We start from the raw sequence: 24,835 nt of genomic DNA, 5'->3' as shown, positions 1-24,835 counted from the left end.
TATGGCACTATTAATGGATGTTTGTCCCGCTCAATAGTATTATGTAGAATTCTTGAGTCTGCTGCTGAAGTTTGCTGCTGAACCTTCTTACCCTGCTAATACAAATGTAAAGCATATGTTGAAGTTAACTGCAGCCAAAACATATTGAGATAGATCCCCTTTTCGATTACGGTATTGCTTTTGCAGTGCCTTTGGAATCTAAGCAGGAATGTGGGTCCCATCCAATGCTCCAATGCAATCCTAATATGGAAATTCCTATGTAAGCAATTGTAATAAGATCCTCATTATTTATTAAATCTATGATATACACAATGTTCACCTTGAAAAAAAGGGAAGAATCTCGTATCCCCTCTGATTTTGCTCTGTGTTTCTGATGAGAAAGGGATGACAAAATACAGATCTAAGCGTAAAATTGCATTTAGGATTCTATTGAAGTCATTGCTAATATTTTTCTCAAAATGTTGAAATTGAATTTGCATCACCCTATCATGCTCATTGTGTGTGATTGTATTTAGGAATATGACTACTTGTTCTTCTACCATCATATACTGAGAATTATGAAGAAAATCACCTTCCCTTAAAATTCCATACAAGCCTAAAAAGGAATTTGTGTCCATTCGCAATAAATTGAAGCACTTGTTCTCATGAGATTGTATTAAATATGAAACAAATACAGCACCAATTAAAGAACATGTGTGAACTCGAGTCCTTGGTATCAGGTAGTTATAATAGTACCAAACACAACACAAGGCTGTTGCATACGCAATAATATGCGTCATATAAATCCCCTTTACCTCATGTAGATCCATACTGACAGTCTAACCTGTGAATTCCAACATAGATGTATAGTTCATGCATGAGCAAAAAACTATCTATAAAAACGAATAAAAAAACCTTGCCATGTAAACCATACAAAACAAAATCAGCCACATAAATAATGCAAAACTAGCCATCAAATTAAACTATGGACAAAAAAAAATCCGCATAAACCATGAAAAAAATAACCATCCACACAAATCATAGAAAAAAAAGCCATTCACATAAACTATGAAAATAATAACCATCCACATAAATCATAAAAAAAAAACCATCCACATAAATCACATATTAAAAAAACCATCCACATAAATCCATGGAGAAAAACCCATCCACATAAACCATAAAATAGAAAACCATCCACATAAACCATAAAAAAAAAAAAACCATCCTCATAAAACATAGAAATCCACATAAAATATAGAAAAATAAAACATCAATATAAACAATCCCATAAAGGCCATCCACATAAAGCATAGAAAAATAAACCATCAACATAAAGGTCATCTGCCTAAGCAAAACAAAAGCATCCAAATCATTTGACGAAGAATAACTTATTTATTTTTTTTAAAAAAGTCCTTTCCCAAGTCAGCACAGTTTAACATCATAAACAACTAACATAGAACTACTATTGTGGGATATGGGTCTGCAACCACAGCTTACGGTACCGTGGAGCAATGGATACGAATTTGTAGGCCCTCATGGAATCCGCAAAAGAGTTAGCAGCCCTAATGTATAACTGTGGACCAATACCTTACTCTTTGCAAGCATCAGACACTGCATCCATGCATTTTGTTTGAAGAGGACTGAATGTTCCAACATCTTATCCATGGAGTGAAATAAGTGCAGAAGCCAGTTGTTTTCCTAATGTGGTTGGCCTTGCTTGCCTCTTAGGAGCCTCCCCTACTGTGGATGATTGACCACGATTCCTCTTTTTGGTCCTAGGGGAGGGCCCGCTAACATCCCCACCATCGGCATCAAATATTATCCTCTGTGTCCACTTCATCGCCCTCCACCTCTTGTGGAATCGAATTTTGGCCCTCAACCTCTATCTCTGGCTCAATGTCCCCCACAGGCGGTGATTCCTGGTTAGCACCATCCAAGATAGAAGAACTTCTATTTCCCTCAGCTATCCCTTCTCAAAACATAGTGTCCATGTCAGCCACAGAAGGGAAGCTCTTGCTCTTGTATTTTGATGCCCAACAGTTGTTCTGTGATAAACAACATTGTAAAATGAACATACGGACGCATGTTACATAATAAATAATTCTAATGAAAAATAGTATTGTTAGTCTATACTAGGCAATACCCCTCCCACACTACCCAATCTACAGTGACCATCCTCTTATATTCCATCCGAGCCCAGATTTTCCTTTCTTAATATTTGTGACACCTCTCACACTTAATTCTGGCTCATTCCTCCCTACAAAATACCTCACTCGTCATCAAGTTGTCTTTAAAAAAACGGGCCATCACATCTAGAAGTTTGTCATCTCGTGGAGACGCACAGTTATAGTTCCTCCCATCATTATTAGAACTCATACCTAAATATTTAGCAATAATTAATACACTACATAGTCGTACATGACAAATATACATATGGAGTAGTTTACATTTATTACTAAATACTCGAATATCGTACTACTATCCATTCGATAAGAGAAGCACATTCTAATAATAAAAGAAACTATGACCATTCATCATTGAATTCACCTTTTGGCTAGTATATAGCTTTGCATATAGATGAACTAAATTGCATTATTTAAGAATAAAAACCATATTCGTAGTAGCTTATATATAGTAGTTAGAGATGGACCTACGGACGTAGTAGGTAAATTTCTTCAAATTACTTCAAATACATTTTATAAGGATTACTAAAAAAAATAAAGCGTTGATTACGCAAAAGAAAACCAAAACCCATTGTACACGCCTTAGTTCATCAACAATAGTTTCTTGAATAACTATTTGTTCTCCATTGATGACGACATCTTCTTGCGATTGAAGAGATTGAGTATGTTTCGTTGCCTCAAGTTTTCTCCATATTTCAATACTTCATTATAATCATCGCATCACTGAAAAAACTACATCATGGACACCTAAAGTACAATCTACCGAGATTTGTTTGGGAACTTGACATAGAAGTGTTGCATGGTATATGGCAATGAAGACATAAACGTCGAGGTAATCCTCTATTACTTGTTGAGACCAATGATATTTTTTAATGGCCTAAATAAATATGCATTCAATTCAGATTAAAGTTTATATATATATTAAGTTTGAAGTGGTCTTATTTATCAAAAAATGCAAGTTTAAGAAGAGAACAAATGCAATTTAGGTCTAAGAAGAGAACCTTATGTTGTCACAAGCATGTTTTCCTCTACAAAATTGCAGACATTTATGAGATAAGGACATGAATACCTTAAAAAATAAAAAAGTAGTACTAAATCACAAATAAACTAAAAAGACTTGCATATTGGAAGCCTCTACATGATCATCCTTCATTGATCACCAAGGATTCTTATAGCTTGTAGCAAGTAATAAAATATGACTAAAACCATTGAGGTTAGAAAGTGATATTCCTCATCCCCACTAATTTCCAGTGTATTCTCTAAATACATGAATCATAACATGTCACCTTCAAGACAAAGGAACCCTGGAGAGGAATTCGGTCAGCCAATTTAATAGTTACATTAAAAATGTCAACTAGTGGGGTTCAACCTTCCTGTACTAAAATAAACCAAGCAAAGAACCTATTTGACAAAGGAATTCGCAACAGTAAGTGCGTAATCAAATGTTCATATCCAACTGGCATGTGTACCTCTATATCATGCACTTTTTCAAAGTTGCAATGAGCATTACCACAATTGAATAACAGACATCACTCACATCCGAGTAATAGCTTTCCAGTATTAGTGGGGGAATATTGTGAGATATGAATATACACTGCATATATGGAAGTGTGAATTCTAGTGCAAAGTGAATAAATTTAGGAACATGGTGCAAAAAGAACTTCTTAAAAGAATGAATATTCAAAGAAAAAGGCTTTGAAATGTTAAAAGAAATTCAAAACAAAGCACAATATTTAAATTATTATAAAAAATAGTCTATCCCAGATCATTCTCTTTAGTCAAGAATTTACAGAAAACTTATTAAATTGCAGTCATCACCTTCAGTTAAATTGATAGCCTAATACACTTGTATACTTGACATAGTTTATATGAACCATAATTTTTTTTTTTTTTTTTATTTTTTATGGCTATACCTTTTTCAGCATTCCACATATAACACCATTACATATAAAATAGGGAAAATTACATATATATCCTTTATAGTTTATGTTATTACCAAAATACCAAATAGTTTCCCAAGATCTATAAAGTTTTTTCCGAAGCTTAGCTCAAGAATACTTCTGCTTTCTTTTGCATATTTTGGGGCAATAGGCTCTTGTAACTTGTAGCCTCTCTCTTTTTGCCATGGAATGAGATTTTTTTGCTTTATGGAAAGAGATTGTTTTTGTTTTGTTTTTTTTTTTGGGAGGTAGATTTTAAGGTCATACCGCTGAGGCCATGGGTGGCATAGTTTCAGTGCCGTATAGCCAGGACATGTGCTAACAGTTTACCTTTATCAAGCCGCAATGGGGGCCTCCTTTGTATCCTCCCCTGTATGGGATGTGTCATGGATTGTCCTTGCAGTCATATATTGACTACCCTCGGCAAAAATAACTTTCCTTGGGATGAAGTAGTTCAGAGTAGGAAAAAGGGGAAGGAGAGCCATTTTAATTGGGTATTAACTTGTAGGGTTGTGCCCGCACAACCTTTTTGTTTTCTTCTCTTCTTTTGGGCAAATGGGGTTCTTGAGCTTGGGGCGCAGGTATTGTGTTTGCTTGGTGAATAGCTTCCCTCTAGAGGCTTTTCATCTTACCATGGCCGTGATATACCTCCCATGGCCTGGGCGCTTTTGCAGAGTCACGAAGGGCGGGTGCTTCTGAGGCACTAGGGGTAGAGTTTTGAGTCTGCTTGAATTTCCCATGTCGCGGGACTTCGACCTCATGAGCTTCCTCTATAGGTGGGGATGATGAGTTGTTTATGACTATCTCACCATTTCGTATATACCTCTCCCAAACCGATTTGAATCCGAAACAGTGGCACAAGTCATATCCTCTGAGCTGATGATATCGGCACCACGAATCTTGATCTTTTTCTACCACCCATTTTTGTTTCTTGGGTACACAAGGCGCGATTATTTTGTGTTGTACCATTATGTCGAAGAGGATGGGGAACATGTGAGGGGACAACTTGGCTGCAAGGGCACGGCACTATCAGTCGTTTCTTCTTGGACTGTGACCATATGTGAGGCTTTCAGAGTTTCGAAAGCCTTTTGAAGGCTCTCCATGTTGATTTGCCCCTTTTGAATTAAGGCTTCGATGTGCTCTTTGAGCTGGAGGCAATCTTGCATGGGGTTTGCTGAGCATTCGGTGATAGCCACAATAGTTGGCGTGACTGGTGAGTCCTGCCTGTTCTGGACATTTGATGTCTGGAAGGTTTACCATGCCTTGTTCAATCAACATTTTCAAGAGAGTTGGCACCCATGCCTTGTTGAAGCAGTATGGATGGTTCAGCCTTTAGATGATGTGTTCCGTTTGATAGTAGCTTTTTGGCGGAGGCACCCTATTGTAATTCTGCAGTTGAGGTTGCTGCAACTGGACCTCTCCTTGACCCCTAAGTTGTAGCCCTCGAGAGGTGTCTAATGTCTGGAGAGAAGTAACATTAGCTGGGGATTCAGAATGAAGGGGCGTGGTAATGACCACCACGCTGACTAGATTCCTTTGCTGACTAGCCTGAGGGTTAGTTTTGTTATTAGTGGAATTGCAAGTCTGACCCCCACCCCGTCCCCCATCCCCTGGTCTGAATTCGATTTGCTACATGATCCCTTTGCAAGCTTTCTATTTTAGCTGCTTTTATGATCATGTCAAAAAAAGTGGTAGGACTAGAGGCTTCGACATGTAAGGAGATTTCCTTCTTCATGTTCCTTATACATGTTTGTACAACATCAATCTCAGTCATGGGATTGCTCTAGCACATGGCAAGGTCCCTCCATCTCTCGATGTACTCGCCCACGGACTCATCCAACTCCTGAGACGTTGTGAGGAGTTCTATTGCCTGAACATCCAATTCCACTTCATAAAGGCTCTTGTAGAACAATTGCTCCATTTCTTTTCAGGAATGGACTGAGTCTGGGGCCAGGCGTGCGTACCATTGAAAGGAGGGCTAAACCAAAGTTTCTACAAACCGCTAAAGAATTAGTCTGGAGTCTGCAGCAGATTCTTCGCATGCTGACACGAAATAAGCCGCATACTACTGGGGTGAACCCATGCCATCGAAGACTAGTAATCTTCCCTTTTGATATACGATGGGGAAGGGGATTCAATCAATAAAAGGTGGGTAATACTTCTTGTATTGAATGCCTTCGATGTTTGTAAACCTTGGATGCTTTTGTCGATCATCCTCTGGACGTCTTCTTGAGTAAACATCGATGGTGTAGCTTGAGAGGCTAGATTGGGTTGGTCGTCGAAGGAGGCAGGAGGGTTTAGATATCTTGTGGTTCGGGCTGTAGGAGGAGGTTGAGGTCTCTCTTCCTCTCCACGTTGGGGTCCAAGAGGGAAGTTTTCTTCTTGGTGAGAAGACACTGCAGGTCGTGCGTCTTCGAGTCCCTTGAGCCAGTCCAGAATGTTGTTCAACACATCCTCGAAACTGGCCATTGGATTTTCAGGATTATTCCCTTCATGGCTTACTACCATTACCTCAACTCGTTTGCTCAATAATTCGGCAGCAGGGGTGATTCTAGTCCTCTTCACACCTCTATATGGCAACTCGTGCAATAGGGGTTGAGCTTGCCCGAATTGAACTTGAGATTGCCTTGCTGCGTGAGTGAGCACTGGCTTTAGGAGACCTTAGGGACGGATCACTGCCGTTCTTGGCGCTTGAAGGCCTTGGGGCCATCGTCCAACCTGAATGGGCTCTAGATGGCCTTGGGGCCATATCTCATCTGCTTGCTCATGATGGTCTTGAGGCCGCGGATCGGATGGAATGAGCTCATCTTCCTGTACTTCGATGATGTAACAATGAACAATGTCCCTCATTTATGATTCTTCTGCGGCTTGCAACGGGTAAAACCCGTTTTGTTCTAGTAAGTCTTATGAGGCTGAAGACTCTACTTTTCGCTTTCGTAGTGACACCCTCATCTCTCTCGTCTGTTTAATTCTCAAGCTCCGATAGATCTTTTCCCAGAATCGGAATCGATCTCTATTTCCTTCCCAACTTGCTTTCTGTACAGAGATGAGTGAAAAATTGATCAACTCCCTACAATGTATGACATCCAGGAAGAAGGGAGCTCGTGGTCGATTTTGGAGGAATAGGCTTGCTTGGAGAATAGGGACGCTGACTGGTTATCTTTGAGAATATCTTACCTCGAGCGCTGCCCCGAGGGTTAATTTGCATGTATTGAGAGGGAGGAGTAGACATGATGGTGCTCAAAGGGATTTCTTCGAGTACCATGAGCTAAACGGCTTCGGGATAGTGAGGGGAATTTTTTACGCTCTTTTCCTCTTTCCGCTGGTAGAGTCATTGGGCTTGCAAGTGTCTAGATGGCCTACAGAATTGTTCGGGGTGGTTTGTGTCCCAACCCCTTGTGAAGTGGAAGGCGGGTATTTGAAATACCCACACCTGCAGGATTGTTCGGGGTGGTTTGTGTCCCAACCCCTTGTGAAGTGGAAGGCTGGGTATTTGAAATACCCGCCTATTTAGTTGGAGAGGCCTTAGGGCCTTTAGCATGCATGTGCATTGTTTTAGAAGACTTTCAATTACCTTTAAAGTTGTGTGTTCTCTTGGTTATAACCCTTAGGCTGACCTGAGCTACGAGATTATTATGCGGTGCATTAGTGGCCTGAAGGCCACTTGTGATAAGTTCAAGTCTCAAGGGACTCGAAACAGGTGAGGAGACTGGGGTAAGATGTTGCCTTTCTGTCTTGTCACGGTGATGGTTAAACCATCGGCCGCGATGTGTGTAAAGGTGCATGCGGTGGCTTTGGGGCTGTGCGGGCTGGCGTAGGAATTGCCAGAGTGATGTGTGTGTGGCGGTGCACTGGTACTAGTGATGCCTTTGTGAAGTGGTAGTGGGGTTACCTTTCGACTATCTGATGAGACGGTGGCCCTATTGGGACCTACCAGGTGAAGAGGAGAAGTAGCGTGAGGACCACTTTTAAGCATACGACTGGCGGGATACCTGACAGTAACAAGGTGCTTATGAGAGAAGATGGCTTTAGAACCACCCATGCAGGTGACATCAATTGATTTCCCTTTGATGTCGGAGAAGGAGGAAAAAGGAGTTCGAGTACCTTCTTCCCTAATCTTCCTAGCCTGCACTAGGATGGTAGGGCCAGCTAGGCCACTAGAGGAGGACAACGGAGAAGCAGGATTGGTCATTCTACTCTCCATGGGTGAGGTCACAAATATGGGGATGACGAAGTCCTCAATTTGGACGAAAGAGGAGTAACAAAACTCCATTGCATTTTTAGAGAGAGAAAGAAGAGAGATGTTTGCCTAAGAACAGTCCGAGCCAACTATAGGGTGGCGTGTCCCAAGTAGAGTCGCCAGTTGGTCGGACTTGATTTTTCTTCAAGCGGATGGTGGGAAAAATCCTCTCTCAAAAAACTGTGGAGGGTCCATGTGTGTTGCACGCGTGCTCTCCTACGTACGGATAGGAACCAATAAAGAGAGAGATTTTATGAGAAGGGTGCGTTTAGGTGCTTACCTCATCATTTTGGAGTTTGAGACACACTTGGGCAGTTTGCCCTCTTAGAACAAGTGTGAAGCCCTTTGGCTGTCTTCCAGCGCAGTTTGGACATGGAGTCTCCTCAGGCTTTCAACTCGTTGCTTCGTTCTCTCGTGCTGGAAACTGCAATATGGACTCGGTTGTACTTCTCTATAGTGACTCGCTTGAACGAGGGCTGACTGATGAAAAGAAGAGATAAGAGAGAAAGGTGATAAGGATTCCCCTCTCTGCGCGAACGCTATATGCTTGGGTGATTAGAGCAATCGAAGGATTAAAATTCTCTTGACTTATCGGCTCAGAAATACTCATCCCGAGTGATTGAGGGAGAGAGTGTATGCGACTCTCACAACTCAACTTGACTATACAGAAAGGAAATTAAAGCGATGATATGAGGGTTGTAATCCTTAGGTTGACTCTGAAAGGTATTAGGTCGAGTGTATGTCGGTTAGCAGGGTGCTATACGGTACCATAGGCTAGCTACGTCTACGCTAGAGATAAGAGGGAGAAGAGACAAGGCCGTGTGTTCTCCACTAGCATGGGTTACCATGCAGGGCAAGTAACAAGTGAAGAGAGAGAAGAAAGAAAAAAGAGGGAGAGAGGGAATGGAGGCAAGCGGCTAGCAAGGGCTACGGGTAGTTTCTTTCTCTAGAAAGTTTTCTCTCTCTTTAGCGCTAGATCCAAGGGTTAGGAGCAAAAAGACATGTAGAAACGAGCTTAATGCCTCTATTTCATTAATGAATGATCTGGCTTTTTTACAATTGACCTAGGCTTATATTTATAGAGGATCCACAGTATAGGGGTGGATGCTTAACACTAAGCCAAATTACAATTAAAAGAAATTACAATAAAATCCTGAATTTAGGAAAAACGACCAAAATATCCCTGAAACCATAAAATATTTGAAATAGGAACCCATAATATATCCCCAATTGCAAGAATAACCTCGCTCTGATACCATTGTTAGTTCCAATAAATAAAATTAATAAATAAATAAAATTAATTTTTTTTTACTCGGATATGTCCTTAAATCATACGAAGGACGTGAGGTTCCATACCAAATCCTATAGACCAAGCCATGCGGTGATAGGCAACCTTGATAATCATCTTTGGTGAATCTCATTCACCTTCCATCTCTATTTTTCTATACTTTTCTCTAGCTTTTCTAGAGGGGTTAACCTCCTTTTATTGAAAACACATTTATTTTGTAACTCTCATATTCATTGTCTATAGGAGTTGAGATCCAAGTGTAACTCCTTCCTTAATTCCCTTAAGTGCAGCTAATCATGATTAACAAGTTGTCACCAAACTGTTAATCCTACGTAATGAGCTATACTTGTCATTAGTCCACTAATGACTCACATAATAGGATATCATCCAAGCATCCCCACAATTTGAAAAAAGATATTTATAAATTATATAAATTTTGTATATCTATAATATAAAAACAAATTTTTACAAGGAATCCAATTCTAAACACACTACTAAGTTTTTCTCCAGTGACATTGGGTTTTCCCTCCAGTGCATCATCCTATTAAAGCTAAAAAATGGATCCAAGTATATGGCATTGCCTCATGCTAACCACGTAGGATTTCACATATACTTCAATATGGTTTTTGTACCATTATTGAAAACAAAAAAATGTTAAGGAGAAAAAGGCCTGATAGGCCACATTTCCAACATTTCTCCGCTCCCCCTGCCTCTCCCTCTTGTTTTTGTTCATCTCTTCCATCCATCCCTCCCATTTCCCCCCCTTTTTTCTTTCCATTCTTTCGCCTTTGCATCTTTTGTCGATGATCTCCTCTCTGTTGTCGACCTTCTTGCCTTTCCTTCATCTCTCTTCTTCTCAAAGTGGGTTAACGCCCAAGATGGGATCTCCCCTCCGAATCCTGTTGTCGGTCTCTTTGGCCTTGGGTTATTGCCTCAGGGTTTTCGTAGACCTCTGTATGTGATGGCCTAAGAAGACCTTTGTATGTGATGGCTTAGGTTAAATTGGGGCTTGGCCTTTTGGTAGCCCCAAGGAGCCGTATTTTGGTTTTCTTTTCATCCTCTCGTGGGCTTAGAATTTCTTACAATTGTCAGATATAAGTTTGGGGATTGCTTGAGTTGGACTCCTACCTATATTTCTTGTTGGCTTGAGCTGAACTCCTTCCTGTATTTCTCTGTTTCCTTTTCTCCTTCGTGGTCTCTCTCTTGGCTTCCTCCCTTTTTTCCCTCCTCCTGTTTTGTCCTTAACTTATCTTTTCCCCTATTTGCGATCGCATGTTATGAGCTACGCCCTACTCATTGCTGCCATTATTGGGCGTTGTATCAGAGGAGCTTGTGCACCACCCCAACTCTAGCACTTGAGCTTATTGTAGATGGGATGTGTGTATTTGTGATTGTTTTTGGATAGGTGTGGGGCTACTAGGGATTGAGATGGTTGTCTTTGATTGTTCTTGAAGTGGTCTAGTTGGAACTTAAAATTGTTGTGTTGGTGTGTCGTTGAGGTTTGGGTATTATAGCGTTTGCAGTTGAGTGAGTTCATCCCTAGAAATAGAGAGTTCTCCTCTATTTTTTCCTCTGTTTTTGCTTTTGTAATTTTGGAGCTCTGCTCCTCTATCTAATGAATCTAAGTTTGGAGCTCTAATCTTCTATCTAATGAAACAAATTTTGGAGCTCTGCTCCTCTATCAAATGAAACTTACTGTCACACTTATTTAAAAAAAAACATTACAGACCATCATCACTTACATGTTCTATTCTCCATCGTAAAAAAATTACGTAAATATCCATTATATTTCCCGTTATTATGAAAATACCTGAAACTTTTTGTTATCCCAGATGTCCGTTATATTTCTTGTTATTACGAAAATACCTGAAAAACCTACCCATTTTTTGTTTTTGAAAAACAGATTTTTTGTTTTTTAATTTTTGGTTTTTCAAAAAAATAAAAATTTAAAACTTTCGATTTTTGAAAAAGCGAATTTTACTACTTGTAAATCGTCATATTAAAAAAAAAAAAGTAATAAAAAATAAGGTATATATATAAGGGTGCGGTTTGTATAGAGCATGGGCTCTAAACAATAAAATTAGAGCCTACCTTCAAATAGTGTCGAGAAATGTCATTTCAATACTGAAAATCCTTGTGATAGCCTTAAAATATTCTTTCATCTTTATTTATAAAGTTTAAAGTTTAAAAAATAGTGTAGATCGATAGATCTATGAAAACCTGAAAATCTTGAAAATTGATAGTCCAAAAGTGCGTTACAAAATATACTATTTCCAAAACTTGAAATCCACTTTTTTTTATGTCCATGCATGTTGATGTCAACATTATCAATTTTAGGATATTTGGGCATCAAAACAACCTCTTCTAGTGAAATTTGTGGGTTAGGCTCTAATTTGATGGTTTAGAGCCTCGGCTCTATATAAACGTTTGCTTATATATAGTGGGTGTAGTTTGGATAGAGCTTAGGCTCTAAGCAATCAAATTAGAGCGCACCTTCAAATAGTGTCGAGAAATGTGGTTTCAATACTGGAAATCTGGTGATAGCCTTAAAATATATTTTCATCATTATTTATAAATTTTAAATCTTAAAAAATAATGTAGATCGACAGATCTATAAAAACTTGAACATCTTGAAAATTGAGGGTCCAAAAATACATTACAAAATACACTATTTCCAAAACTTGAAATCTATTTTTTCCTCATGTCCATGCATCTTGATGTCGAGATGATCAATTTGATGATATTTGGACTTCAAAACTACCTCTTCTAGTAAAAATTTGAGGTAGGCTCTAGTTTGATAGTTTAGAGCCTCGACACTATATAAACTTTTCCTCTATATAATATGATACCCATTTTATCACTATTACTTAAATAGTGTACTGGTAAAAGCATATGCCTTTTTTCAAGAGGTTTTGATATTAGATCTTGCCCATTCCATGATGTTTTTTTTTTTTGCTTTTAATAAAATATAAAATATCAATTTTTTATTGAAAAAATTAGATTGCATATAGAGGGACTTGAACCCTTGAGGTGAAAGTGCGTATGGAGGAGTTGAACCCTTGACGTGAAAGTATAGAAGCATGCATGATAACTGAAAAGCTACGCCCATTCCATGATGGGCCTTTTTTTTTTTGATTTTTAATAAAATAAAAAAATCTATTTTTTATTAAAAAATTTAAATGGTGTGTGGGGGGACTCGTACCCTTGACGTGAAAATGTAGAGGCATGCATGATAACCAAAATGCTAATTCAACCCCAAGTTTAAATATTTGGGTATACATAATATTAATATTTAAAAATTTTGATTTTTGAAAAACCGAAATTTTAAAAAGTTCGGTTTTTGAAAAACCGAAATTCAAAAAATTTCAATTTTTGAAAAACTGAAATTCAAAAAATTTTGGTTTTTGAAAATTCAAAAATTTTAAAAACTCATTTTTTCAAAAACCGAAAATGGACAGTTTCATCTTTTTTTAAAACAAGTGTTATGAAGTTGAAAAAATGGACATCTGTGTAATAACAGAAAATTTTACGTACATTCGTAATAATGAAAAGTTTAACAGATATTTACGTAATTTTTCCTTTTATTTATGGGAAAATATATAATGAGACTATTTGCCTTTGGTACAAGGTATGCATAATTAATGTTGACCATTAGATGTGAAATTGGGTGGTCACATTTATTTCATTGACCAAACTCAAATTTCAAATTTTTTGTTTCTAATTTTATGACATACCCAAGCTATAAGATTTCACATCAGATGGTTATAAGAAATTGTGATCTCCTTGTATCAAACGTAAATGGTTTCATTATATACAATCTCTTTATTTATCACTTAAAAATTATTTTTTCCATAACCGTAAAAGGTTTCATTATATACAATCAAGTGATTTGGATTTGTAAAACAAAAATGAAATTCAAATATGAAATGAGATTGTAATCGTCAGATCAGCCCAGATTGAATGTGGACTATTGGCTGACACTATGGCAGTTGGCCCATGGGCTGACAAAATCTACTCCCCTAATTAATTATAAATAGTTTTAAATTTATGTCTATCTATCTCTATATGTGGGGTCATCTATTTTTCACGATTAAACTCTTCCTACAGATTTGAAAAATCTGTCACCCACACTCACTCTCTCCTTCCATGCAGTAATTATTAATAGTCCATTTGCCAATTAGACTTCTAAAAAACTTGTCCTTATCACTTGTCCCCAAAATAGGAAAGAGGATAACCCATGCAAAGTATAGCTAATTCTTGGGAAAATTACAAAGAACACCTTAAAATGAGCTATCGATGCAACTTACCCCCGACCCAAACTTTGTTCACACGTTTTTCCCCCAAACTACATTTCCTCCCAAAAAACCCCCACCCCGAAAGTAACATGAAATAAGACTAAAGTACCCAATTTTCTTTTCACATGGCGTTCTCTCTCTTGTTTCCCATAGTAAAGACGTGCTCCGGCAGCCCCAATGTGCACTCCGACAGTACTTTGTCTGACCCATAGCTCTCTGGCATTCTGATAACTCGCTCCAGCAATGCAACTATACGTGCCGGCAGTCCGCTCTGGCAATGAAGCCTCTGGAGACACAACGCTCTGGCAATGGAGGACTATATTTTGGCAGTCCGAATGCGCTCCGACAGTCACAATGTGCACTCCGGCAATGCATTGTCTGACCCACAGTGCTCCGACATATTGAGAACTGTGCTCCAACAGTCTGAATGAGCGCTTCGGCAGTCCCAATTTGTGCTCCGGTAGTCATTTGTCTGACCAACGCTCCGACATTCTGCGAACGCGCTCCGGCAGTGAAAATATGCGCTCTAGCAATTCGCTCCGGCAATGAAGTCTTTGGAGTCACAGCACTCCGGCAATGTGGCACCGCGCTCTAACAGTGCTTCTTGACATTCCACTCTGGCAGTAGTATACTGCACTCCGGCACTACTCTACTTAGGATCCGTGAATTGATTTGGTTTGTTTGGGTAGGGCATTTCCATCCAAAAAATAAGAACTTTTTACCTTGGGGGGTTTTTGCGAGGAAAGGTTGTTTGGGGGAAAAAAATGTGAAAAAAGATTGGGGTGGGGTAAGTTGCATAGATAGTTCATTTTAAGGTGTTTTTTGTAATTTTTCCTAAATTCTTGTCACGCTAACATTGTTATAGAAACCAATTGATTTCACAATTACTCCCCATTATTTCTACAAAGAAACCAAGAGATTCACTTCATTTTACGAGAGATAGAGAAACTTAGAGACTAGATTCATTCGTTTAATAGAGAGAGAGAGTAACCAAGATTCATTCGTTTAATAGAGAGACAAAAAGTAACCAAGAGAATTAGATACGTCATTATCCATGCGCATTAAAGCATCTTGTCCACATTTGTTTCGGCCTTAATAGTAATAGCAAAAATCAAAGCCATGAAGATTTGGATTTTGAGGATTAAACCAAGACGAAATCTATCTTATACATTTGGTGTGCACTTAAATTTCAACATTATCTCATCATTGAAATAACCAAGATCTTCAAATTTTAAGAGCAATTTTACCTAAATGCCCATGAAATCATTTTTGTCCTAGCACTAGAACATTCCAAAAAGACCAACTTATCCTACTAGCCAATATGTATTATCATCAAGTAAATTTTCTACTAATTGTAGTTTGGATCTACTGATATGGTAAGGAGGGCAGGCAAAATCTTGAAAGCATAGGTTCTACAGCTTTGGAATAAGAGGGTGAATAATGAAATTACTTTCAAAGATTCTATATATATAAAATGAAGGGAAAATTACAAAAAGCCCCGACTTACCTCTAATCTAACTTTTTCTCTCACTTTTTTTTCTCAAAATATAATTTATATGCAAATATCCCCAACCAAAATAAAAAAATAAAATAAAATGCCTCAACTACCCTCCCTTACTTTTACCTTACCCACGCTTTTCTCTCCTCCATCCCACCAAAATAGGGGCTCCGGCATTGTGTAAAGTGCAGTCCAACAGCAGGACTCCAGCACTGTGTAAAATACAATCCGGCAATAGGGATCCGACACTGTGTAAAGTGCGGTCCGGCAGTAGGGATCTGGCACTATGTAAAGTGCGATCCGGCAGTAGGGCTCCGACATTGTGTAAAGTGCGGTTCGACAATTGAAAAGGGTGGTCCAACGGTTGCAAAGGGCAGTTCGGTAGTAGATGTTACCGGATTCCAAGGCTTCGGCATTATGTAAAGGGTGGTCCAGCAGTACTCAGTTTCGGTTCGGTAGGTGTCTTAGGACGGTTCGGCCCTTGTGCGCTCCACCAATGTGATAGAGTGCTACGGCAATGTGCTACTGGGGTCCAAATGTCAACGTCAAATCTTACCAAAATGATTTTTGTGTACGGGAAGGGCATTTCCGTTTAAGAAAAATGAATTTTCCCCTTGAGGGGGTATGTCCATACAAAGTTTGTTTCGGTTTTTTTTTGTAATTTTCCCTAAAATGAAGTTTTAGCCTGGGAGAAAAGTTGGCATCGTAAAGATGTTTTAATCCCGTCATTTTTTTTTTTTCTGAATAATTAGATGGCTACTGGGGGAATTAATAAAGATGTGGAGGGTGGCATCAGTTCTTCATATGTGAAAGATATAAAAGAAAAGAAAGGAAAACTAAAAAAAGTTAAATGTAGCTGTAGTAGTAGCATGATGGGAAAACTAGTCATTTTATTAGTAACTATTGCCCTATAAAACCCCCCCTAACATGACCATTTCTTTCACAGTCGCATTGTTGTTTTCCGGTGCTTGTTCATAGCTCTTGTGGTTTGTCATTGCTAGAGAAAGTTTTGTTACTTGCATTTGCTGGATAAACATGGCAATGAGAGAGCATGTCGTTATCATCGTAGGGGCTGGGCCTTCGGGCCTGGCAACTTCAGCTTGCTTGAACCAGCTCTTTATTCCAAATCTAGTCATCGAGAGGGATGACTGCTCCGCTTCTCTATGGAAGAAACGCTCCTATGATCGGCTTAATCTCCACCTCGGCAAAGAATTTTGCGAGCTACCTCATTTTCCTTTCCCACCCGACGCGCCGGCTTTCATATCAAAAAAAGATTTTATTAAATATATAGATGATTATTCTACCCGCTTGGAGGTAGAGCCTCTGTTTTCGAGGGAGGTGACTGATGCAACTTTTGATAGGGAGCTACAGAGGTGGATCGTGCATGTGACTAACACATGCACAAACAATGTTGAGTATTATACTGGTAGATTCTTGGTAGTTGCTACTGGGGAGAACAGTGATGGCGTAGTTCCTGAAATTCCTGGACTGCCTAAGTTTGAGGGGGAGGTACTACACTCTTCACGATTCAAGTCAGGGAGGGAGTACAGGGGTCAAAATGTGCTTGTGGTTGGGTGTGGGAACTCGGGCATGGAGATTGCCTTGGATCTCTCAAATCACGGTGTCAAGACTTCGATCGTCGTGAGAAACCCGGTGTGTGTATTCCATTGATTTCAATCTACTTCTCAATCCTAAATTTTGCATCAACATGAACCTGGTCTAGTTTTTTCTTTGACGAGAAACGCCCATTCATAAAGTTTTGCATGCAAGCGTTCTAATATGTAGTTTTTTTCTTGCGTTTTTTTCTAGAGATTTCTAGTATGGCCATACATATCATAAGAAGAGATAGCCATGCAAAATGCAATTGCTTGTGTATCAATTTATGTGATTGAGGCATCGTTCATGTTATGCTCAGTACGTAAGTCACGCGATTCATGTAAGTCATGCATGGTATGTATACCATAAATATTACAGATCAAGTTATCCGGGGTGTTGGGAGTTGTTGGCCGGTTTGACATCTCCAGACACAAGGGTTCAATTTGCCGGCATACGTGTTGGTCGCCCACTTGCCTGTATTTATTATGCTCCATCATGAAAATGGAGAGTAGTGGTGGTCCACATGTGTGTAGCATGTTATACAATGATATAACAAAAAGAGAAATTTCCTTCTTTGAATGGCATAGCATAAATTGAAGGACTATTTATTAAATTATCTATAAGAGATGGACAATTTAACATCTTACTCATATATTTTGGTTTAATTTTAAAGTACCCATAAAAAATACACGATTTTTAGTTAGAATAGTTGCAAATAGGTAGAATCTTAAGTTGTTCATCTCTTATGGATATTTTGAAAAATTTCATGAAATAGAATTTTCAAATGACATGCTTATAACACAACATGGCATGTGTACCAAGAAATGAATTATTATATTCTAGAAATTGGTCTAAATGTTGATGCTATAGATTTCCTTAATGAAAAGGTCAGAACAAGCCAAAAAAATGGTTTTCAGGGATTTTTTTTTTTTTTTGAGTCAATGCATCGATGAATTGGGCATATATTTGACACCAGCTACATCAATATCCAAAGGAAGTATTATATAAAGAGAAATAAAACAGAGACACAAAGCCAGGACAATATCAAGTAGGACCATTTATTATCTTAGGATGCTAAAATAAAAGATTGATATGCAGCTGCCTTTTAGTCCTCCAAGCATCCTAAAGCTTAAATTAACGATAGTTGGGATGCTTGATACATATTCAAGATGTAGCAACATACAAAGGACGTTGGTTTCTGCTTGCATGTAAAGTAGGATCCCATCTTTCATTTAGATGAGTCAAGCATCACCCCCTCTTAATGTTTTTATTTCAAAGAAGAATTTTCGGTGGTCATGCTTACTCAAATAATCAATTGGGGAAAAAGCCTCAAAAAACTTGGAGATATACAAGTGGCTCAAATCAAAATCTCTTCCAGACTAAGATGTAGTGGAGCATCTTTATTTCTTTTTTTTTTTTGTTTTGTTTTGTTTTGTTTTTCTTTTTTCAGAATGATCACAATCATTTCAAAGAAGAAATGCAAAATTGTGAGGTAAATCGTCACTACTACGTGCTTGGCAGGAGGACCAAATGTACAACTTAGTCTTGCAAGACCACTTGTCTTTCGCCCTTTCCAAATGTCATAGAAATTTTAAGTATTTTGGACCTGTACAAAATCCAAGGGCTGTTCCGAAGAATGAGGCAAGATTGTTGTCTTTGAAAGTTTTGAAATGATGAGCGAATGATTTCTAATTTTGATAATGTTGTTGGTCTTATTTCTTAGGGCTTAGCCCTTTGGGGACATTTTACTTGGAGAAGTCTTTCGTGAGTCAGCAGGTGCAAGAGCCCGCTAATAGCGTCCATCTTTAAGACGGATGTCGTTAAAAAATCATTGGGTTTATACCCGTGCAGAAATTTTGTCAAAAAAATTACATTTTAAACATTGAAAAATTTTACTTTGGTTTTTTATTTTGATGTTCATTTTAACCTAGATCATAAATCCATAAAATCTTATATTAAAACTCCAGTGTTAAGATGGTCAAAAATTCCACAGGGAAACAGATATTCATTCTTGATCAAAGACTCCATTAGTCATTTTATCCAAATAATCAATCTCATAGATAATGAGTATGGCCTTAAATATATATTTTCATACCCTTTTCTTATGTTGTCGCGTGGTATTTAGATAAATGTGGGCACTTATTTCATAAATGTTTCATGTATGTTATGGTGGTGCAGATCCATGTGATGAACAAGGAATTGATTCACATGGGAATGCGTTTGTTGAGGTACTTTCCAATGGAGTTGGTGGATAGGCTCATGGTTTCTTGCAGCAAGCGGTTGTATGGAGATACGAGTAAGTTTGGCATACTACGACCAGAGGAAGGCCCATTTCTTATTAAGAACAAGACCGGAAGAAGCCCCATGATTGATCAAGGAACAATTAAGAAAATAAAATCCGGGGATATAAAGGTTTTTCTCTCTCTCATGTAATTTAAAGTTAGCATACGAATAATGAGAATGGTCTGGGGCATTGGTGGTAGCATCGTTATGTCTTATAATGGAATGTTAGACTTTATTCTCACCAAAGGGTAGGGGCTCAAATCCCCAGTAACTTACCATTTTTTTAGCATAGGAATCAGCCTGAATTGGTGCCTTACTAATTAAGAATATATTTCAATGTGCTTTTGTTTTAAATTATTAAAAAGCAAGATTTCTATACTTCCCTTACAACATAAAACTTATATACTTTCCTTTATCCAACCGTCCATTCTGAATGGAGGGCTAAGATTGCTCCAATCACAATGTCATCATGTCTCTACAATATTTTATTTTTAATTTTTTCTAGAAAATATTTTGACACCAATTTTTGGGCATCCAATCCTCTATTAAACTCGCACTTGTAGGAAATATGAAAAAAAAATTATCAATAAAATAAAATCACCAAAACACCTTTGAAAGTTTCTAGGGGTATTTTGGTCATTATATTAAATTTTTAATATTTTTGTAGCTGTGCCCCAATGAGAAGATGGCATTTACCAACTTTCATATTCATACAAATTGTATAAAAAAATTAAAAATAAAATACTCTGAGGCATCGAGTCTAAGATCAAACGGTGAATGGTTCACTTGATCAAAATTGGACGGCTGGATGGTAGGAGAAGCATAAATCTTCTATGTTGTGGAGGAAGTATAGAAATCTTTCCCATTATTAAATATGTGCATTATCTCTCTCTCATAAAGTTAACATATGAATTGGTAGCCCTATTCCATCTTCCTCTCGATTTTGGCATATGGTTTTATTGTCCGCCTTTTAATATCTCTCTCTCAAACAGGTCGTGACCACCCTTGCATGCATAAAAGGGAACGAAGTGGAGTTCTCTAATAATGAGAAGCATGTCTTCGATGCCGTAATACTGGCAACCGGCTATAAGAGTACGATAAAGGCATGGCTTAAGGTTAATCTCATTCAACCGTACTTCAACAAATAGTTTCTTAACTAATGTTTGTTCTAGCTGTCTTCCTCATCATCATTAAAGTTTTTTCTCAATTAATTCTTATTTCATTAAAAACTCTGTGCCTGAATTTAGATCCTTTCCAACAATTGATTAAAGATATATCAATTACTTGCTTAGACTTGTATTTGAGGATTTTAATTGGAAATTATTTTATTTTACAAGGATGATGATGGATTTTTCATTGAAGATGGCATGCCTAGGGCCAAATATCCAAACCATTGGAGAGGACCCAATGGTCTCTACTGCGTTGGACTCTCAAGAAGAGGGCTATTTGGAGTATCTGAAGATGCTGTGAACATATCAAATGACATATATTCGCTCTTCAAAGATGGTCTTAAGCTTGAAAAATGATTTGACATTAAGATCAAGCACAATATTGACATGATTCTCTTTTGCATTATGGGTATAGTTGTCTGTGGTTTTTCTGGTATTGCATATGTATGCTTATATACTACTGGGAATGTATCTCCAATATTTGATTTCCATGTGGTTACCTATTTCATGGAAGTGCTAATTTAGATGGGAGATTATTATTTCATTTCTCTAGTATTTGAAGAAGCTTTTAATGGAATTTTGATAAAATATCGCGTTATGAGGTGAGGTTTTATTTCAAGAGAGAGATGGGGAGGGGGGGGGGCACAGCTTTCATGAGACATCAAATAGAGCAATGGAGAGTAGTAAGGCCTCTAACTGGGGCAGGCCGTGCCCTTAGACCGGGTTCAAGTAACCTAATGAGGTTTGCGAACTCGCTTGGGCCTAGCCGTAACGTAAATGTTTTGGCCGGGCCTACACTCAAGGCCAAGCCTAAGCCAACCCGAACGTCGTCTGTGGCCAATCACATGTATGCGAGTTGTCAAACGACTTGTGGAAGATCCAGTTTCGGGCTAAGATCGGGCAACTTTATAACACTTTGGATTAGCCCTAGTACGAATGACTTGACAACAACTACCTCGCCAAGCCATTTATGCTGGGGCCATGAAGATCATGGCAAGTAATACATGGCCCTAAAGCAAGCATAAACGCCTTCAAATTTACTTCTCTCGAAGGCTTAACCTGTGAGACCAGTGTCAACCTCTGTCTTGTCTCCACAGTAGCTCCCCCACTCTCTCTCACACATATCTATGCAGCTTAGTGTTCTCTTTCCTCCATACATCACTATCTCCTCTCCTCTCCTCACTCTCTAGCTACATTCCTCTTTACCTGCCTCCAACACACCTCCTTTAATCTCTAGCTACACTCCTCTGTCTTTGTCTCCAAACTTTGCACCCTGAACCACGTTTCTCCCATCTCTGCCTCCAACTCTCTGTCTGTTATGATAATTTGACATGTTCTTTTCCGTTGACTCCAAAGTCCAATCAATCTCTCTCTTAGCATGGCTCCCGTGCTCCTTATAGCCAATCAAAATTTATCTCTTTCTCTCTCTACCCATATATGGCCCACCCCCTCCCTCCCTCCCTCATCCCGTCCATTTTTGTACACCCCACCCCATCTTTTATTCTGCGCATCTGTTAGTTATGTTGGTGCTGCATAGTGATATTTGCGTAAGAGAGATTAATATGGATAAAGGGAGCACATTTTAAGTAAAGTGGAATATATTAAATTAGTAAAAGTTAAATACAAATCCCATTTTACTTTCTTTATTTAAAGATAGTCTTATATATTTCATATTTACCAATCAATTCATATTTTTTAGAACGTAAAGTGTTTTTCAATATAGTTGATTAAGTTCAAATTTGGTTTGTTCATAGTTCTCCATATTATATGCCCATAAAAATATTTAAAAATAATTTAAAGAAAATAAAATTGACAAACTAACCACGAATAGTATAGGAGTAGGTTTGTCATGTTATTTAATTTGAATTTATTTTCAAATATTCTTTTATAGGTTATTATGATTAGAACTATGGAAATACCAAATTTGATTTGAATCTGATTGTTAGAAATAAGAAAAAAATCCAAAATACAGTTTGTGCTCTAAAAAACAAAAGGAGAATTTATTGTGAAATACGAGATATATGGGACTATTTTTATCCATAATGGATAAAATGAACTTTTTGTTGATCTTTGAAGAAAATGGACTTCACTAGATCCAGAATCCTTGTTCTACGATTCCTTTTCTTCGTTTCCTTTTTTTCATTTGCAATTTCTTTCCTCTACACCTTCGCTGCTCCTTCTCACCTCTTTGTCCTCCCTTCTCCTGCTCCCCAATCTCAGAATCGACGATCCCTCTGTTGTTGCAAAGGCCACGAAAAAAGAGGGGGCCTAGAGGGCCAAAACTCCAACCCACAGCTCCAAGCCAGACGCCACGGAGTTCTAAAATTTTAGAAAAAGAAATAAATTTTGTTTTCAAAAACCAAAAAAGAGTAGTTTTGTCTTTTTTAAAAAGATTATTATAAGTTCAGTAAACGGACATGTAGTTTTAGATATTTTCATAATAACAAAAAATAAAACAAATGTTTATATAATTTATAATTTCATTCACTATGTTATAAGGAATAAATAATTATTAATGAAACTGAACTTTTATTACATCCATATTAGACCCTCGGGATCTATTGGATAGAAGTGTATATACCATGAGTTTGAAAATTTTCTCTAGTAAAGTGATCAAGAGTCTTGGATGGGATTTGAAACAAATCAATCAAATTATGAACATGTTCCATTTTTCTCAAGATTTTGCTATTGTGGTACACTGCAGAAAAATATGATGTTCGTCCCCAATAACATCTTTGGCACAAAGCCGACAAGTGTGCTCTTCTATTAATAAATGTTAATAATTAGTAATTCTTTTTTGTATGATTCTATGGAATTTGAGTCGTTTGTCTTAACATGCTTGCTTTATTGAGGAATTTATATTATCAATTAATTGGCTTTTACTATAAAATTAGGGGTACGCATGACTCTCGCCTAAAAACAGTAACGATGATTGGATAGTGCATCCTAATACTAGTAATAATATTAACATATTGATAATGGTATGGGGCCTTGGCGGTAGTATTGTCGAGCCCCATGATGAGGTCTCTGATTTCAATCTCTCCAAAAGGTGTTGGCCCAAATCCCCATTGATTTATCACTTTATTTGTCCAAAAAAAAGAAAAAAGATTATCATATTGATAATATTCTATTTCATAAAATTACTAAACAATACAAAATAACTTGCTAAACATACTTTTTATAAAATAATAACATATAACTGCAAACATGTGGTTTACAGCAAATGTGCTCATCAAACCTATCTCAAATAGAGTTCCATAGATATGCGACTTTGCATTGACAGATAGGTATTGAGTGATTTACACCATTGATAACTTTGTTCCTTGTGCTGATTTTGAAAGAAAATTAGAGAAAGCTATTCGAAGAACCAATGGATATTGACTACAAAATGGGTCCAAAACTCATGGGAATACAATAAAAAACTTTAGGAGGATTCTGGAAGCAGCTCTACATTACATGGGGCAGCAATATATCTCCAGCTTTACGCAGGGCAATGTTTGTTTCACTTAGTTCTGTTGGGTTGTCTTTCATATTTTACTTAGTTAATTTGTTGGTGTTTTGAGTGATTTTCGGATCAATGGAAAGTTCTTAGAACATCTAATATGGCGGTAAGTGAGTGAGTGTAATTTGTGTATGTTTTGAAGGAGTTTTGATCTTAGGTATGGGGAGCTATTTTCCATGGCTTTAGAGGTAAGGGCTGGTGTATGGTTTTTTCAGTGAGAACTAAATGATTCTATTCCTCTATTATAGCTTTTTGTTCTAAGATCTTGATGCGAAGTGTGGAATTGAATTGATTTTTACTGCCTCTGCTCCTAAACCAGCAAAACTGTGTAGTAATAGAATGCAATTAAGGAAATACATTAAAAGGAAACCAATGGCAGAAAGAAACTTGATTCTTAGCTAAGATGGCCCAAAGTTAAATATATAAAATCGGAATCTCTGGAGCTCGTAGATTCACTATACAATGAAAATACAAAAGGAGCAAGTAAAATTGCATATTGGTATCCTTTTTCACCTGAAGACGAGGTAGTAAAATTGCAAATTGCATATAAAATTGCATGTTGATTACACAAGTGGTAGTTTTTTTGGAAATTTACAAATAAGTCCTATTTCGCTGTACATTTTATTTTACACAATTGGACCCAAACACTCTTCGGGTCCGTATTCAAGTCTGATTTGGCCTCGTTTGGGTCTGGGTCTGGGTCCTGATCCAGTAATGCTTTTTGGCTCTCAATATATGAAATATATTTAAATATAATTAAATACATAGATATTTCATTTTTTGCATCGGATCCGATCCGATCCAAGTCTAGGTTTGGGTCACATAATATATTTTCACTGGGTCCGAGTTCGACCTGATC

General features: G+C 37.7%; 1 protein-coding gene across 1 annotated transcript; it reads left to right on the top strand.

Moving 5' to 3' along the window:
* Positions 1-16,374: 16,374 nt before the first annotated feature.
* LOC18444892 (putative indole-3-pyruvate monooxygenase YUCCA11) lies at positions 16,375-21,365 on the top strand. Its single transcript, XM_020673957.2, has 4 exons — positions 16,375-17,079; positions 19,201-19,434; positions 20,298-20,420; positions 20,643-21,365. The coding sequence occupies exons 1-4, from the start codon at positions 16,462-16,464 to the stop codon at positions 20,829-20,831; spliced, it is 1,164 nt and encodes a 387-aa protein (XP_020529616.2). The 5' UTR covers positions 16,375-16,461; the 3' UTR covers positions 20,832-21,365.
* Positions 21,366-24,835: the final 3,470 nt, after the last annotated feature.

This window comes from Amborella trichopoda, chromosome 11 (genome assembly GCF_054954075.1).
Source record: "Amborella trichopoda isolate Santa Cruz 75 chromosome 11, AtrichopodaSantaCruz75HAP2 v2.0, whole genome shotgun sequence".
Taxonomy (NCBI): domain Eukaryota; kingdom Viridiplantae; phylum Streptophyta; class Magnoliopsida; order Amborellales; family Amborellaceae; genus Amborella; species Amborella trichopoda.
This window is presented reverse-complemented; position numbering and strand designations above follow the sequence as displayed.

Excerpts from the sequence above, each read along its gene's own strand:
- LOC18444892 (XM_020673957.2), top strand. The coding sequence starts at position 16,462 with ATGGCAATGAGAGAGCATGTCGTTATCATCGTAGGGGCTGGGCCTTCG. Across the intron at positions 17,080-19,200 it reads CGATCGTCGTGAGAAACCCG|ATCCATGTGATGAACAAGGA; the intron begins GTGTGTGTATTC and ends ATGGTGGTGCAG. Across the intron at positions 19,435-20,297 it reads TAAAATCCGGGGATATAAAG|GTCGTGACCACCCTTGCATG; the intron begins GTTTTTCTCTCT and ends TCTCTCAAACAG.